Source organism: Leptonotus elevatus, chromosome 14 (assembly GCF_054856555.1).
Source record: "Leptonotus elevatus isolate MCC_2025b chromosome 14, RoL_Lele_1.0, whole genome shotgun sequence".
Classification (NCBI taxonomy): Eukaryota; Metazoa; Chordata; class Actinopteri; order Syngnathiformes; family Syngnathidae; genus Leptonotus; species Leptonotus elevatus.
In genome coordinates, this window is record NC_141252.1 from 4,072,516 (window position 1) to 4,090,439 (window position 17,924).

General features: G+C 40.4%; 1 protein-coding gene across 1 annotated transcript; it reads right to left on the bottom strand.

Annotated features, from left to right (window-relative positions):
- Nucleotides 1-12,788: 12,788 nt before the first annotated feature.
- Nucleotides 12,789-17,197, bottom strand: emx1 (empty spiracles homeobox 1). Its single transcript, XM_086094172.1, has 3 exons — nt 16,620-17,197; nt 15,298-15,482; nt 12,789-13,068 (listed from the first exon to the last, which is right to left on the bottom strand). The coding sequence occupies exons 1-3, from the start codon at nt 17,029-17,031 to the stop codon at nt 12,901-12,903; spliced, it is 765 nt and encodes a 254-aa protein (XP_085950298.1). The 5' UTR covers nt 17,032-17,197; the 3' UTR covers nt 12,789-12,900.
- Between the last annotated feature and the right edge of the window lie 727 nt (nt 17,198-17,924).

The following is a 17,924-nucleotide window of genomic DNA, read 5'->3' on the forward strand; positions in this document are numbered from 1 at the left end:
ATGTCCTTCGTTTTGGTCTTTGATAATTAATTTAATGCATGAGCCTTTGGTGATGATTTTAAATGTGATTTTAAGTAGATTTATTTTGACATTAACCGGAATAAGGACGTTTGAAAGTGTGTCACACGGAAGTGACGTCATCTAGCATCTAGAAAAACGAAAAAAAATAATTGATGGCTATAAATGTCAAAAATTCGTTTGAACTATTTCTATTAGTTTAACATTTTTTTCTGTATGTATGAAAACCTAGATTTGTTATTATTATTGTACATTTAGAACAGATATAACAATTTTGATTAATCATTAGTTAACTAGTTAAGTCTAGTGATTAATTACAATAAAAAAATAATAATTGCTTGTCGCCCCTAATTTAAAAAATATATATATATTTTTTAATGAATTTATGGCAGTGAATGAGTTATATAACTAAAACTATTAAAAACGAACAGAACCACCCTGAAAACGAATTACAACTAACTCAATTTAAAAAACAAAACTCAAAACGAACTCAAATTAAAATTCCGAAACGATAATAACACTGATCCAGGATGGACTAAATCTAGCTTGTGTTATGATTCATGTGTAGCATAAGCAGTTGTTGAGCGGCTCTGAGCGGGTTGAAGTCTTCCCTGGTTAATTATTGCCATTGGACCAATGCGGAGCAAGCGGGCGCAGCACACTGAACTCTCTCATTCAGTCACGCCTGCGGGGGACAAAAACAACCCAAACGTCATTCACGGTATGTGGAAAGTCAACCGGACTCGCATCAAATCAAGCTAACTTTAGCTTGATCTCATTTCCTGCAAAAACCAACATAGTAAACCTCACGTTTTCCATATAAAGTGCCAAAAAGTGCCTTCTTTGATAAGATGCCAATGTCATCCAGGCAAGACCTTTAATTGGAGACCTCCGACCCCCTCCCGGGTCCCGGCCTGCGGGTACGCCCCCTCCGAGCACCCGCGCCATTATTCCGGCGCCTGTGTCGCGAAACCCTGAGGGCAGTCGCTAAAGGACGACTCATTAGCTCGCTTTGAGCTTGACACCTGCAAATTTGGTACGAAAATTGCGGAGAGCCAACCGAGCCGTGTGTGAAAGGTTTTAGTGAGTCGATAGACTCCAAAAGAAGACATTTGCTTTCAGTGACGCAGGCGCCGTCTTGCTGTGGAACTCATTGTGGATCTGAGAACTTGTCATGTGGTCCAACAGGGAGGGCGGCGTTCGCCCCGGGAGGCGTCGAGGCCCCGCGGGGGCGACGTCAGGTTGTCTCCGACCTGGAAAAGGTCACGCTCGGCTGGTCGCTGATTAAGATCCGCCTCCTGCCGTGTGACGGAAGCTTCTGCTGGCCACAAGTCGGAGTATTTTGGTTTCAATACCGAGTGCACTCGGAGACGGCCATTAGCGCGTTAGCACAGGACAAGACGTCAACAAAGACATTTCGTAGTACCTCGACAAAGAAATCACACCTTTAAAGAATTTGAGAGAGACCAAGCTTGGATTTCTCTTTCACGCAGATATCCTGCAAAATTCTCGTGAGACAGACACAAAGTATTCTTTCATGTAGAGATCCCATAAAGTTCATGTCAGAAATAGATTTGAATTTCTCTTTCAGACAGGGATCACACAAATTACACGTCAAGTACTTTCATTTTTCTTTTGAGAAGATTCAATTTAAAGACATAGACTAGTATTTGTCTTTCATGCAGAGATCCCACCAAATTCAAGTCAGTGATTCAAATTTCTGTTTTACAAAAGGAATTACACAAAATTCAAAGCAGAAATGTAGATTTGTCATTTATTTTCATGGAGGGGTCCCACAAAATTCAAGACATTAAATTTCTGTTTCATGCAGAGAACCCACTAAATTCAACTCATAGAGATATATTTCAATTTCTCTTTCACACAGATTCCACAGAATTTGAGTCATAGACTTGAAATTATCCTTCATGCAAAAATCCCACAAGGTTCTAAATTTCTGTTTCACACAGAGAACCCACAATTCAACTCAAAGACATAGACTTACTATTTCACACAAGGATCCCACAAAATTATCTTTGTTGCAACCCCCCCCCCCCACACACACACACAAAATTCTAGATTTCTTTCACGCAGAGACCCACAACATTCACTTCAAAGACTTGAATTTGTTTTCACGCACAGAACCCACAAAATTCAACTCAGAGATATAGATTTCCATTTCTCTCCACAGTATTTTAGTCTTAGACTTGAAATTATCTTTCATGTAAAAGTCCCACAAAATTCTAAATTTCTGTTTCACACAAGGATCCCACAAAATTCAACTCAGATAGACTTCAATTATTTTCTCTTTCACACAGATTCCACAGAATTTTAACCATAGACATGAAATTCTCTTTTATGCAAAAATCCCACAAAGTTCAAAATTTCTGTTTCACATAGAGAAACCACAAAATTCAACTCAGAGGCATAGACTTGAGTTACTATTTCACACAAGAATCCCACCAAATTCAACTCTGAGATAGACTTAAATTTCTCTTTCACACAGATTTCACTGAATTTTAGTCAGAGACTAGAAATTCTCTTTCATGCAAACATCTCACAAAATTCACTTTAAAGACTTGAATTTATTTTAATGGAGAGACAGGAATTTCTCTTCCGTGCTGAGATCCCACAAAATTCAAATCAGAGAAATTAATGGAATGTAATTACATTCCGTGTTGCACAAATGTGTACCGCTAATTTGGGAAATAGGATAGGGAGGCGTCTCTTTGAGTATTTCACACTGACCATCCTTTTTGACGCCAAAAGCCAGCAAATTCGTCTGTCGATGTCAACCCCCTTACGTACGCGCAAACGCAGCATCTCCTTTGTGTTTGATTTCTTTCTACGGCAGTGGCCCTCGTGGGTACACAGACCCCTCGTCCCGCAATGCCCCGGGGCCGCCGGCTGCTAATTAAATTGTTTGCCTGCTTCCCCGCGCCTCAGCACACGGTTGATCTAATTAAATCAACAGGTTTGCACGGCAGCAGCCTTTCTCTGCGGTAATTGGCCGCTCGTTAGAACTCCACTGCCGCAAACAAATTGGGTAATTACCCCTAAAGTGGCGTCTATGTCAGGGCCTCGTTTTGCCAATTTGGGTTTGCGCATTGTTGTCGTTTTGCCGTGCGCCTTGGCATAATAGGTAATTAAAAAAAGCTAATTGGATGGAACACAAGCAAAGTGACGTTTGGATTTTGTTTGTTTGCTTACTTAGGGCGATATTTATTTGTAATAACCTAATCAAGCGCTGGCCTGTCAATCAATTAGATGATAAAGAGCTCGACCGGAGGCAGAGGCAACAGCTAGCGTTGCGTGATTAGTTTGCCGTTTGTTGGAATTGTCACTCGCAGCGATTTGGAAGTGAATACCACGCACGACTATTTGACGCACTTTCAAATGTGGGTGGGACAATTCGCACATGGAAAACCGCCATCAATTTCAAATAATTCCAAATGACTGCAGCATTCCATGATTCTCGGCTAGTAATCGACCGATATGGTTTATTCAAGGCTGATACAGATAACGATCATTGGTAGTCAAAGAGACGATAACTGATATTTCAAGCCGATATTCATTTTCAGTTATATTATCGTCAGCATTTTTTAAATGTTCTTTTTCTTTTCATCTTAAACATACAATGAATTGACAGCTTTGTTTAAAAATTCGAGCAAAAATTACAGGGAGTTTCCAGATTCATCAGCATGTGTTATGCAAAATTAAAAACTAAGCAAGTACATTTCTACTGGAGATAAAGTTTTCCAAAATGTCAACATAATTTCTTGATGAAAATGAAACGAAAAATTTTAAGTGTAGGTAGAGTTCCCGGTGTCAGCATCATTATTTTTTTTTTTTATAAAGTGTAAATTTAAATAAATCCATAAATGAAAAGTGTCCTGTATCTCACTGAGCGACAAAGGCATGCAAATTAAGCTAATTTGAGGTTTTCGTCAAAGATTTCAAAAGATCTTCGCAGGCAGTAACAATTGTCAGAATATGTTCAAAATGGTTTTGTGAAAAGTAAGAACTGTCTGTGAACATCTTACAAATCCTGATGAAAACTCTAAATTTGCTACGTTTGCAAGTATTCACCGCTCAGTGAGATACCAGCTTGATCCACCTTCATATTAGTAAAAAGGCCAATGCCGATATTTGGCATTTTGACAAATATCGGCCCGGCCGATAATCGGTCCATCCCTAGGCTATGCTAGCTGATTACGATTGTTAAACGCGGTAAGAATTATTAAGCATCTTTCACACAGAGATCCCAGATACCGTTGGTTCGACTACAACCTCTCGTTTTGTTCTTTCCACGCAGAGATTCCACTTTGGATTCAATTCAGCTGGCAGGCGAAATAAGGCCTTCGCTCATTTGTGAAATAATAAAATATGGCGAGTGTGATCGCAGCCTCTCGGCGGGCTCTGGCGTTTATGCTAACTGTCAGAGGGTGTCTCGTGCACAGAGGTGGCAAATCCAAATCCAGAAAGTAAAAACCCTGCCACAGTTTGGCTTTAGCCAAATGTGCTAGCTAGGTAGCTTCCTAGCTAGCTCCCATGGTTCTCGTTTACCTGCTAGGGAGCTAAAGCTTTTTTTTACTTTCAGGTGCTAGCTAGCTAGCTCCGAGTCCCTAGCGAGCTCCCATGGTGCTCGTTTACCTGCTAGCAGGAGCTAGCAGGTCGACCTCGCAGGTAAACGAGCACCATGGGAGCTAGCTAGCTACCTAGCATCAGGGGATAAAGGCAAACTGTGGCAGGGTTTTTACTTTCTGGACCTGGATTTGCCACCTCTGTTCATCAGGCTCTGCTCTGCCTGACCAGAATGTGGCAGGAATGTCAAAAAGGGCTGCTGTAAATGGTCTTTGGTGGTCAAATACACCAGACTGTTCCCAATATCAATGGTGGTGCTCCGGTCCATCATGTGCCGGACAACAAAGCCCTTCTTCCAGCTGGCTCTTGAGGAATGTGTCCATCTTTGTGAAGGCCTGACAAGCATTAAGTCCTCTGGCCAGGTGTGTTTGGGATTTCTGACTGCCGAGTGAATAAAGAGGGTGGGGGGAGTAGTGGGAGGTTTGTAGCTAGTCCTCAATGTCAGCTTGCCCTCACTGGTGTTCAATAGAGCGAGAACAAGATGGTCGTACGAGGGGGCCCCTCAGTGATGGATCACACCGCTGAGAACTAAGTCGGCAAAGTGAGGTCATCGAAACGCAACATTTGAAATGAAAACAGTTCACTGACTGCCTCAGCTAATCAAAATGTTTACTTGACCTCAGATGTCATCAATTTGATTGTATGGTTAGAATCGATAAACATCGACCAGGTACGCATTTTGAGGCAAAATCTGTGCTAGCTACAAAAACATCAAGGTCAACATCAACGGCGTTACAGAAAATCCAATGATTACTGAAACTAAAATTGATTAATTGACAAGTAATCGATTAATTTAATAATCGATTACTTGTCAATTTTTATAAACTATTTTTATAATTGAGTAATCGTTTGAAGCCATTGTTTTATTTAAAATTGTCTAAATCCTCGGATTACAGCATTATCAACAGTAGTTGTTTACTAATTTCTGGAGTTTTTCATAAAATAAGAATCTTCCGTGTTTAAACAAAACAAGTCATTTGCAAACATCTGTTTTTATTTTGGAAAACAATAAACCGGTAACACAGTACAGCATCAATCCCCTTTTTTTTTTTTTTTTATCACATACGAATAAGGAAGTGCGAAAAAAACACCAATCACTGGTTAATAAACAGTAATCAGAGAAAAAATGCTTTTGTGATACACTTTAATGCCAAATCAAAATTAATCCAATTAGTCGATTGAATGATAGATTAATCAATTCTAAAAATATTCAATAGTGACAGCACTAACTGAAACACGGTAAATAAATACGGTCAAAAACGTACCAATGCACTAAAATGGTTCTGGGACAGTGTGTAGAATTTTTTTATTTTTCAATGTTCATTCATTAAAAAAAAAAAGTCAAGCTAGTAAGCTAGCTAGCATTGGCTAATGAACGTACTGAATCTCGTCAACGCAAACACGTTATGTGCCTTCATCCTACAATGAAATACAAGCCACGTGGTGTAGTCAATCAAGTCGTGCCAGAATTAGCATATTAGCATCATAGCACAACAAAATCCACTCCTGACTCTCTGCCATTGACCCTTTGTGACGCCGCCTCTTCTCAGGCTCAGATGCGAGCATGTGTGCGCAGCCTAATTAAGACAAGGCAGCCCGACGTGTTAATGAGCTCCCTCATTAGGCAGCAGCTCTTCCTCGTTAGGCGAAGAGGCGGAGGAGTGAGCGAGCGAGCGAGCGAGCGAGCGAGCGAGCGAGCTCCTTCTCAAGAGCTCACGCTGCGTTCACCGTCCCCACATGGCCAAGGATGGGAAACAAATCATATTTTGGGATTTCTTTTTTTAATTTTCTTGCCGTTGTGTCGGTTCAGGTGAAGGCAATGCAGTTTTGGAAACTGACAAAATCTCGACACTTTAGTGGTCTTAAAGCGTACATTGAGTGTATTAGGGGTTTGTAACAATGGCAAAACCACCAAAATGGTGATTTAAGGCATTCTACCCTCTAAAAACAGTTGGGTCAAAAGTAGCCCAATTATGGATCAAACGTGGACCGATCCACTTTATGTTATATGTAAACAGTTTTTAGCTTGCAGGGATTTGTGACAATGGCAAAACCACCAAAATGGTGATTTAGAGCATTCTACCCTAAAAGACCCATTTCTTGACTCGAAATCGGGTCAAATTGACCCAAGTAGAGGATCGGTCCATTTTTGACCCATAGTTGGGTTATTTTTGACACAATGGGTCAAAATGGACCAAACCTCTACCTGGGTCAATTTTACCCGATTTTGAGTCAAGAAATTAATCTTTTAGGGTAGAATGCTCTAAATCACCATTTTGACAAAAATTGGGTTATTTTTTATAAAACAACCCAGAAAGATGGGTCAAATTGACCCATTAAGTGGATCGGTCCATTTTTAACCCGTAATTTAGTTACTTATGACCCAACTGTTTTTAGAGTGTGGGATCTTGTGAGTTAAAAAAAAATATTTTAAAATAATTGATTAATTCTTGATAGACAGGCCTGCACTGCATCATTTTATGTAGACATGCCTCCCAATTTTCATGTTGCTAAGTCAAAACTGAAAAAGAAAAATCCACACTCTAAAAGCAGTTGGGTCAAAAATAACACAATTATGGATAAAAAAAAATGGACCGATCCAATTTATGGGTCAATTTGACCCAACTTTCTGGGTTGTTTTATACAAAATAACCAAATTTTTGGACCCAAGTCAAGGATCTGACCAATATTTATGAGTTGTTTTACACTAAAAGACACATTTCTTGACTTAAAATTGGGTCAAATTGACCCAAGGAGAGGATCGGTCCATTTTTGACCCATAGTTGGGTTATTTTTGACCCAGCTGTTTTTATAGAGTGCACACTCGAAAATATACAGGAAGTCTACCCTTTAGCTTTGATTTTAGGCTTGTTTTTGCTACAATATGGAATCCATTTAACTTTGTGCTAGCTGTTTGCCGCTAGCTAGCTTGTTTACCTTCTGTGACCTAAAATTACAACCATTTAAAGAGCTGATACAAAGAGGCAAAAAGTGATGAAGGCCTTGCCAGTAGGTCACATTTGTCTTGTGGTTGAATTCAATTAATCATCCTAATTGGTCTGTTTGCGTTACGGCTTTTGTGGCTAACATAAGCCTTGTCTGTCCGTGAAGGGCAATTGCGTTCTGCATGCCACCATCTTTTTCCCTCGCCAAATGAGACAAACTGCGTCTCTCTATTTGCCAAAGATTTTAATTACGGCTGGAAATAGCTCCCGCAGCCATATGGTTACAAACGCCAGACATATGTGTCGAAAAGATGCCTTCCGTTTCCACGGAGGAGCCAGTTTTGCACCTTCGCACACCTCACCCAAAATGAAAGGCACCTGAATGCTCCCCCTATCCCTCACTTACACAATTGTCCCGCTTCCCCACTTCACACCTTGGCTTCCGCCATCTGCTGCAACTATTAGCAAAGCTCCACTCAGACTTTAATGTGCCAAATTGCCTCCTTTCTTGCACATTAGCAACACGCTTGAAAATGTCTAAAACTCTGACTCTTGTTGGATTACACTTTCACATCAACGCATCACAGAGACAGGAGGAAATCATCTAAAACAAAGGCTTAGATGCTAAACTAACGTAGCATACAGGTCAGTGGAGCGAAAGTCGACCATCAACGAGACGATGATGTCCAGGTGCAGCGCTGTTCGCTCTCTATATTTACGATTATTATGGAGCTGCTAGCCAGCTGCTTTAGCGTAGCTTGCTAAGCTTTCTAGCCTAGGTCTCATGGTATTGGTTATGTTTCACACGTCAAGTACATGGTTTACCTTGAAGCAGACAAAGTTGTGCCTTTTGACTTTCGACAGATTCAAACCTAGCATAATGTTAGCATTGTGGTTAAGGAGCTAACTACAAAGTAGTGTTACTTTATGGTAATACAAGTTTCAATTTGAATGTGTGTGAGCTAAAAAACGACGCAATGCCATGTCTTCATGGGAAATTTGGTCTTTTCAGGCATAACATTACCGCTTTTGTCCGTATGGTGCTGCCATAATCCACATAAACTAAAAGTTCTTTAGTGTTGCTTTAAGGCTTAAGTATGTACACGTTCAAGTACATTTCTTACATTGGAGTAGACCAATGGTGTCCCTATTGACTTTTGAGGGATTCAATTGACTCCCCGCATAATAACTAACCTCACTTTAGTAGCATTAACATTAGCATTTTGGTTAGCTTGATTGAAATCCTGCATTTATATGGCTTGATTTGCCATTTTGCAAGCAAAAAAACAACAACTTCCTAACACATTGAAGCTCGACCTCTCCTAAATAGCATAATTTAGCCCAGGGGTGTCAAACATACGGCCCGCGCAAGACGATTTTGTAAAGTAAAAAAAAAAAATGGTATTGTCGGACCAATTAATCAGCCGGCCACCATCAAAACATATACATTTGTAATTTCACAAGCAGTCCTCAAATGAGCAATGCAACTTGTACACGGAGATGTGGTGTGCATAATGGAAGTGGAACCTTCCTTATTCAGCTACCTGGGAGTGTCTAAATATTGGTATAACCACAATGAATTAGGAAAGATTACACACAATATGTAGTTATGGAAGAAATTCACCATTTTTATGCACGTTTACTAACTGCACAATTTCTATGTCTTTTAAGAACAATAATCCCAAACGGTGGCTGTGTACTATGCTCATTAACAAAGCCGCGATTTGTCGTTAATTGCATTTATTGCCGCATGACTGATGCCACGTGACGTTTATCGCGCGAGGTGGTGTTTTGTTAAGCGGAGGAAGGAAATAACATCTGCTCTTTAGCGCGTCGAGCTAATGATGAAGCAAGAAGATCGTCGCTTCACTTTCTCCACCTTCTCCTCAAGGTGTCTGTCATCTGATGATACACACACACACACACTCACACACACGCTCTTGTTTTTCAGAGAGGATTCCCATGCCCAAATGTGCTCTGTGCTGACAAAGGCGACGAGAGACGTGTTGTTTGATTCTCCGCTGAATTGTTTCCTTAGCGCTCAACGCGCAAGCAGAGCTTCATTCCCATTGGATTTGAAATTCAAGGTAATTTTTCTACATGAGACACTTTGAGAGATGAAATCCACAGATGAGATGCACAGTCGAGATGAGAGCGAGCTATAGCTATAGTACATGAGATTGACCTGCTAAATGAGATTTGGACTGAGATCCACCTTGGATAAGATACAGCTTCTGGATGAGATCCATACGGGGTTTCTGCCTGAAAGCAATTAAATCCCCCGTCTTGATTACCCAGTATCGATTCTAATTTCCTCAATCGATTCAATTTTGATTCACAAGAGTTGAGTTCCATTCCATTTTTTTCAATTCAATTTAATTCACTTTACGTCAAAACAATATTGATTAATTATGGAACACCAAGTCTTATTAAATATCAAGGACGTGATTTTAAAAAATCCACAAATATTAAATTCCAAATTAATTTTTGCGAAGGAAGAAACTGGTTAAATTATTTTGTGTTATAAATTAATAACAAGTGATTGTTGAGATGAAAATATGTTCATAATTCTAATTCAATATTTAAAAATGTAAATTAAAATGATTCTGAATTGTCTTCAAGTGCAATAAGTCAGGTCTTTCATAAATGTAAGAAAATATTTTTAAATTCATGTGAACAGTAAATGTCAAGAAAACAGTAAAATACACAAAAAAATTCTATTTTTTCATATATTTAAGAAATATTAAAATAATTGATTCATGGTTTTATGAATCGATATCAGGCTCGAAAAGGCAAATCGATTTGATGTCGATTATTCGATTTTTAAAACCCTCTAGTCCTGAATCCTGATTATACCTCAGATGAGCTCCACCTTGCACGTTAAAAACAGTTGGGCCAAAAATTACCGGAACGATTATTAAAACGATCGTCTACTTGGGTCAATTTGACACAACTTAGAGTCAAGAAATGGGTCTTTCAGCGTAAAACAACTCGTAAATATTGGTCAGATCTCTTACTTGGGTCAAAAAATTGGGTCATTTTGTATAAATCAACCCAGAAAGTTGGGTCAAGTAAAGGATCTGACAAATATTTTGGAGTTGTTTTACACTAAAAGACCCATTTCTTGACTCAAAGTTGGGTGAAATTGACCCAAGTAGAGGATTGGTCCATTTTTTACCCATAGTTGGGTTATTTTTGACCCAACTGCATTAAGCGTGTATCTAGACATGAGCCACCTTTTTGCCGTCTTCTAGAAGTGATATATGTGAGCGTGAGAAATCACCTGCGATGTTATTTATTTATCTAGCAAACGAAACCTCAGTGTATGTATATGCATTAGCGTGCATACAATTTGGATGTCCTGAAAGGCAAAACAGTCCTTCACAACACACGTTTTGTGTTCTTTGTCCAAAAACGGAGAAGAATCGAGGCGTTTTAAAGCCACCCCCCACCCCCCCACCCCACCCCTGCCCTCGCTCCTCTTGGTTTACAAAACAAGACATCAAGGTCAGACATCACGGCTCATCGCTAAAGCCTCGCGGTCATTAGCGACAGATTCCTTCCGTTTCTTTTGACAGGTGATTACTGAGGCCTTTGCCGCACAATGGCCGGCTACTTTCCCTCTCCGCCTGTTTTATTTGTGTGCGTGGCGACTCGGGTAACGCACCTGACACCTGCGCAACAGCCCGGCGACATTCCTGACACGTTTATCTAAAACGGCACAGAAGGCGACTTCCTGGCACGTTCACGCCGTTTTGTCTTCTCGTGTCAATTTGTTCAAGGGGCTCGAGAAGCGCTAAGACCTTGTTGGGCCTCGACGGGTGGGAGTATAGCAAAATGCGACAACAATAGTGGCCTGGGGGTGTTATGTGCGGGGGGGGGGGGGCGTCAATTAGGAGGGAGGCCTTTAAGTGGGCTAATATTAAACAAGGTTTTAAGTGGGCTAATATTAAACAAGGTTAGCAATATATTACAATTTATGTAAGGGAAACTGGACTTTAAATATAAATATTAGAGAAATTTGGTTTAAAAAATGGCAACATTGTGGAGCATCTAGACCTCAGTCGATTGAAACGTTAACAAAGATGCACACAACATTGTGGATCGATCGCATGGAAGTGCAATATCTTGTGGGGCAGCCACATGTTACAATTTACTCCTCACAATCTTGTGGACCGACCATTCGTCAGAGTCATGTTACTGTAACATTAACATGAATGTACGCAATATTGTGTGGTGACTTCATGTCAATCTACTGGATTTGTTAGCATCTATTCCACATTAACATTGCGGAGCGACCTCACATTGAGAGTCTACACTACAAAAAAATAGTGGAACGACCACAAATGGGGGGTCCATGCCACAACATTTTGGAGTAACCAAATGTCAAAATTAACTCCAAGCGACTACATGTCACAATCTATGGCACACAACACTGTGGCGCAACCACAAGTCGTGTTACTGTAACATTCACATGGATGTACACAATATTGTGTGGTGACACGTCAATCTATTGGAACGTTAACAAAGGCGCGCACAGCATTGTGGAGCGACTACATGACGAGTCTATTCCATATTAAAATTGCGGAGTAACCACACATTGAGAGTCTACATTACAAAAAATAGTGGACACATGGGGGTCTATGCCACACAAAATTTGGGAGTAACCACATGTCAGATTCAACTCCAAACAACATTGTGAGGCGACCACATATCACAATCTGTGGCATACAACATTGTGGTGCAACCAGTCTACTGGAATGTTAACATGGACTCACACAGCATTGTGGAGAGATCACATGTCAGTGTGTACTGGAATACAAAATGATGCATCCGACATTGTGGAGCTACCACGTCGAGAATCCACGAAAAGGCATTATCGTCGTAAATGAACTTTCATTAATCTGAGCTACTGCTTCGATTGATGCTGCTGTTTTGGTTAACTCCAAATGTCAAATAGGCTCAGCAATTAGCCTTTGTGCGCATGTGAACCATAGCGTCTTTGAAATGTGGACGTGTCTATTTGAGGGAGTCGTTTATGTTATTGGCCGGCGCACCCAACCCGTTGGATGTCATTAGATCGTGTACCTGGGGATAAAAATAAACCAAAGTTGACGACCTACACAGCAGCTTTAATCAGACAACAGCATAAGAACACAATGGGGGCGTCCATCTCGTCCCGGTCCACACACAGTCTTGTTTGCTCCCAGTTTGTCTACGTATACTTCATCATATTACATAATAAATAGTGTCGTTGGTCCTGGTGAGGCAGCAGTGTTTTTGTTTTTGTTATCTTTTAGTCCTCCGAGGTGACGTCAATGTCCTCGGAGCTGGTCTGCTTGGTGGCCATACGCCACCTGTTGATGTGGTGGTTGCCCTTCTTCTTCTGCTGGGCGTCCGGGCCGTCTTCCTCCAGCTTCTGACGCTTGTACTTGGTCCGCCGGTTCTGGAACCACACCTTCACCTGTGCACACGCAAGCCACACACTGCAGTAAGACAACGGGCCAGGTTTTGCAAATACTGTGTACTCAACATGGTGGAGTTGCCACTTTGCAGTGTACTCAACACAACAGTGTGGAGCGACCACATGCCAGAGTCTATTGGAACAGAAATGTGGATGTACACAACATTGTGTATAGGCCATATGTCAAAGTCTACTGAAACAAACACACAAATGCACACAACATTGTGGAGTAACCACAACTGTTTACGACCTACTGGAATATAAACACGGACAGAAACAACATTATGGATTGACCACACATCAGCGTGCTCCATGCAACATTGTGAAGCAACCATCTGTCAGTGAAACAAACATAGATGCATACAACATTTTCGAGCAGCCATATGTCAGTGAAACAAACATAGATGCATACAACATTGTGGAGTGGAGTGGCCATATGTCAGTCAACTCCACACAACATTCTGGAGCGACCTCATGTCAGCATGTATTCAATGTACATGGATTCACACAACAGTCTGGAGCGACCATGTTAGCGTCTACTCCACACAACATTGTGGCACAACTACACTTCAGAGTACTTCATAGTCCACACAATGTTATGGACTCTAATGTAAACATGGACGCACACGACTTTGTGATACAACCACAAGTCCCGGTCTGCTCCACACAATGTTTTGGAGCGACAAGATGTAAGTCTATCAGCACATAAACTTGAATGCACACAACATTGTGGATAAACCACAACTATCTATGACCTCCTGGAATATAAACGTGGACAGAAACAGCATTATGGATTGACCACAAATCAGCGTGCTCCAAGCAACATTGTGGAGCAACCATCTGTCAATGTCTAAAGAAACAAACATAGATGCATACAACATTGTGGAGCAACCACATATCAGTCAACTCCACTCAACATTGTGGAGGGACTTTATGTCAGGATGTTTGCAACATACATTCGCCAATTTCTTCTCACTCCGCATATCATTGGCATTAATTAAAATGTTCTCCGGTATGCTGTTCAAAGCTTCCTGACTAGTCACGCGTGACCTTGAAACGTGACTAATTCCACACGCTAAAACTATATTTTCTCACATTAAAAAAAGTGAGACTTTATTTCATATTCCAATCAAAACTAACGGATTTTTTCTTCTTTTTTTTTTACACTTTAGCGTCATGTATCTGATTGACGTGAAACAAATTAAGCTTGAAGCCGCCATTCATGCGTACAATCCTGCTGGCTCACGAGGTGTCTTTTTAGTGTCCATTAAGGCCCAATTGACACCCACGTAGCATCAATAACACGCACACCTTCATCCAATAACGGCGTTAAATATGCCACGCGCTATTTTGGGCTTGTCAAAGCAGGAAGAGCGAGGGTGTAAACACCGTCATTATGACTATTATAATAAAAGCCCGGTCGATATTAAGCCTTGCCTTGACCACATGACATGACGATATCAATGTGCAAGTGTGTTTGTGCTTCAATATTTCCACATTGACTGTGATGGCGCGTCTCACGTATTTTGACAAGGATTCACATCACAGATGTGGAACAGATGACTGCAGGATTTTTTTCGGAGGTAACTGGCGTGTCTGTGGTTCAAATTAAATTACAGTACAATAATGTTATGGGAAATTATTCAACAAAAAAACATATTTTATCAACTTCTTAGAGCACGGATAGGCAAACAAAAAAACGGATTTTTTAAAACACACCGATGAGCCAAGTTATTCAATAATGAGTTAAAAATGTATATGTAAAATATGTGAAACAGTTCATTTTAACAAGAAAATAATATAGTCCATTCTCTTTTTGTTTTATTTATAATAATGTAATTACAATTAAGTAAGCCCTTTTTAGAAAAAAATTAAAACATTAATTGAAAACTTTGATTATTTTACTAAAAGTTTTCATTGATTTAAAATCAATTTTAAAAACAGTTATTAAATGACATAAATCCATTAAAATAAACCACAATGAAAATACATTTTAAGTTGTTCATTATATTTAAAATAATAATAATAATGAATAATAACTAAACTCATCTGCATGCAGCTAATTATACACTACACCACCATAAATTACTTCTTAAACGTCAATTATTTCCGGTATAAGTAGCGCGATTTTCCCAGCTGTTGCGATATTTCAGAAGAACCAGATTTGTCGACTATTTATCCATTAAAAGAGCGCGAAGAGCCGCCATGTTTTCCATGCCGGGACCTCACCTGTGTCTCGGACAGGCTGAGGCTGCCGGCCAGCTGCTTCCGCTCGGCGCCCACTACGTAATGGTTCTTCTCGAAGGCCCGCTCCAGGCGCACCAGCTGCGACGGCGAGAAGGCGGTTCGGATCCGTTTGGGCTTCCGGGCGAACGGGCCGTGGAGGAGCAGGCTGTCCTGGGACACGTCGTGACCTGCCGGGGTGGGGACGACACACACCGGACCGCCATTACGGCTCACTTCCGCTTACTTATAAAGTCTGAAGAGCGCCATTACGGCTCCGAGACGCCAAACAGGTGAGTTGTTAGCACCCGATAGCCTTCCTTCTACGCTTCAAACCCCAGATTAAAACAAAACAAACGAACAAAAACATCTATCACTATTTTGTCGTTAAGTTAAAAAATATGTATATTATTGGTCAATTGTCAATCAACTTTTTTTTAACCAGGCTACTGTTAAAATGTCGACTACACGTCTATCGTTTTTAATGTGAAGGTTTTTCAAACACAAAAAGCGCACGGAAGTAGATTATTTTATACTAAACGGATGAAGTAAAAGCACAATTAAAATGTGATCTGTTTAAATTTTTTATCTGTTTTTAATTGTTAGTAATAATAATGATTCGTTTTGTAATGTTATAACTTGTAATGTATACATTTACTTAAATCTACTTTTGAATCGGTGTAATAAGTACGTTTTATATTTTAGTATTTGCCATATTAATTGTTGTAATTTGTTTTCCACTCAAAGTTGCCGTTTTACTTTTATACATCATTTTATTGCTTAATACAACCGATCATTTATTTTAATATTTGGTCATTAAAAAAACGCCTCTAACTGCTCGTGGTTATTTGAAATATTTACACTTGTTTATGATTATTATTCAATGTTCATGTCAGTGAAACTGACAGTATGATATTTATTTATTTATTCCTTATTTAATTATTAAGAGAATGCAATTCTTATTGAGTGTATGATTTTCATGACATTGCAACAAAAACAAACTTTTCACTTACGTTGAACTGCACTCCGGACAAAGAACTTCAAGATGTATTTGTTTTTTGTTTTAAAGTCTGTTTTGATTGACACTCTAAGTGAGGATTTAAAAAATAGATATATATTTTATTACATTTATTTTGCTTGGAGTGCAGTGTACTGAAATTATTTTTTTAAATAGCATTATGCCTATACTTTATGTTTTTATTATTATTATGCATTTGTATGCCCTTGTTCATGGTTTAAATAGCGCATTTATTGACTAGTATAAAAGCACCCTTTATTTATGCGTGTGTCATTGATTGATATTAATGACAAATAAGCGCATGCGTTACCTTGAAACCTGTGTCCAAAGAAGCGGTTCCGGAGCACCCAGGGGTAAAAGTTGAGCGGGTCTCGGTGCTGCGCGGAGCCGAAGAAGTGCGCGTGTTGCTGCAGGTGCTGGTTCTGATGTTGGTGATGGTGGTGGTGGTGGGTGTGCGAGTGGGGGCCCACGGCGGCCAGCGACGGGTGGCTCACCGACTCGGGGAACACCAGCTCGGCCGGGTTCGGGTAGAGCGAGCGGGCCACGGCCGCAGCGGCCGCCGCCGCGGGTGCGACGGCCGCCTGGTAGCCGCCCATCAGGGCGTCCGCGGCGTGACCGGCGTAGCTGAGCGCCGTGGGGCGGATGAGCTCGTCCGCCAGCGGGTTCTCCTTGGCCACCAGAGACTCGATGGTGAAGCAGCGCTTGCCTGCGGGTGCGAACATCTCCGGACAGGACAGAAGTCTTTTGTTTGTTTTTGTTTTTGTTTTTCTGTTCCCTGTTAAATCCTCTTCCAGAGATGCATGTCCAACTTGTCTTTTGCAGCCTGGAGATGTTGCTTGAAAAGTCAACAGTGCTGCAAGTCCTCCTTGACGCCAAAGCTTTCTTCGATACGCAAGCCTGCACAAGTGAGAGCGTGCATGTCGCCCCCCTCTCCGCCCCCCACCCCACCCATGCGCTGACGCTGATTGGACCGCTGCACCTGCCAATCAAGACAAGTTCTTTTTGGAGAAGGTAAAATCTCCGATCTTTTGCGTGCAAGCGTCTCTAAAAACGTTTCCAGGTCATCTTAAACATGATATTTTCTTACTCTGCACTTCTCGTAACTTGTCCGTTAAATTTGCAGGGAGATCAGTTTATTTTTCGTTGGTTTCGCTTTGTTCTTCGTCATCTCAACCTTGCATTTTAATGAGCACAAATAAATACATTTGATTGTCTTTATTAATCTAAATAACATAAAATACGTCAAACATTTTTACCATTTGTATTCATGGCCTACATATAATTTGTATGTATTTTGTCCCAGTATCCCCCCTCCCCAAGATGCACTCACGTGACTTACTTATATTGCGTAAGCCTACATTTTAAAAACTTTTTTTGAAATAAAAAAATTGGCTCTCAATGGCATCTGCGTATTTTTTTTTCATTATTGACACTTTTGTAAAATAATAAATACAGTGTATTGACGATCATCGGCCTCCGTTCTAAAACTTTTTATGAAATAAAATAAAAGCGATGCTTCGTCACATAAAGTGTGGAGGTTTTATTTGACTTTCTATTTTTACATATTTAAATCAAAAAGTTGTTTGCAAGCTATTGAAAAAAAAATGTGTCCTCT

Bases quoted from the DNA above. Each gene is read 5' to 3' on its own strand.
- emx1 (XM_086094172.1), bottom strand. From the start codon at position 17,031: ATGTTCGCACCCGCAGGCAAGCGCTGCTTCACCATCGAGTCTCTGGTG. The intron at 15,483-16,619 runs GTAACGCATGCG...CCACCCCGGCAG, and splicing joins CTTTGGACACAGGTTTCAAG to GTCACGACGTGTCCCAGGAC. The intron at 13,069-15,297 runs GTGAGGTCCCGG...GCGTGTGCACAG, and splicing joins TCAGCCTGTCCGAGACACAG to GTGAAGGTGTGGTTCCAGAA.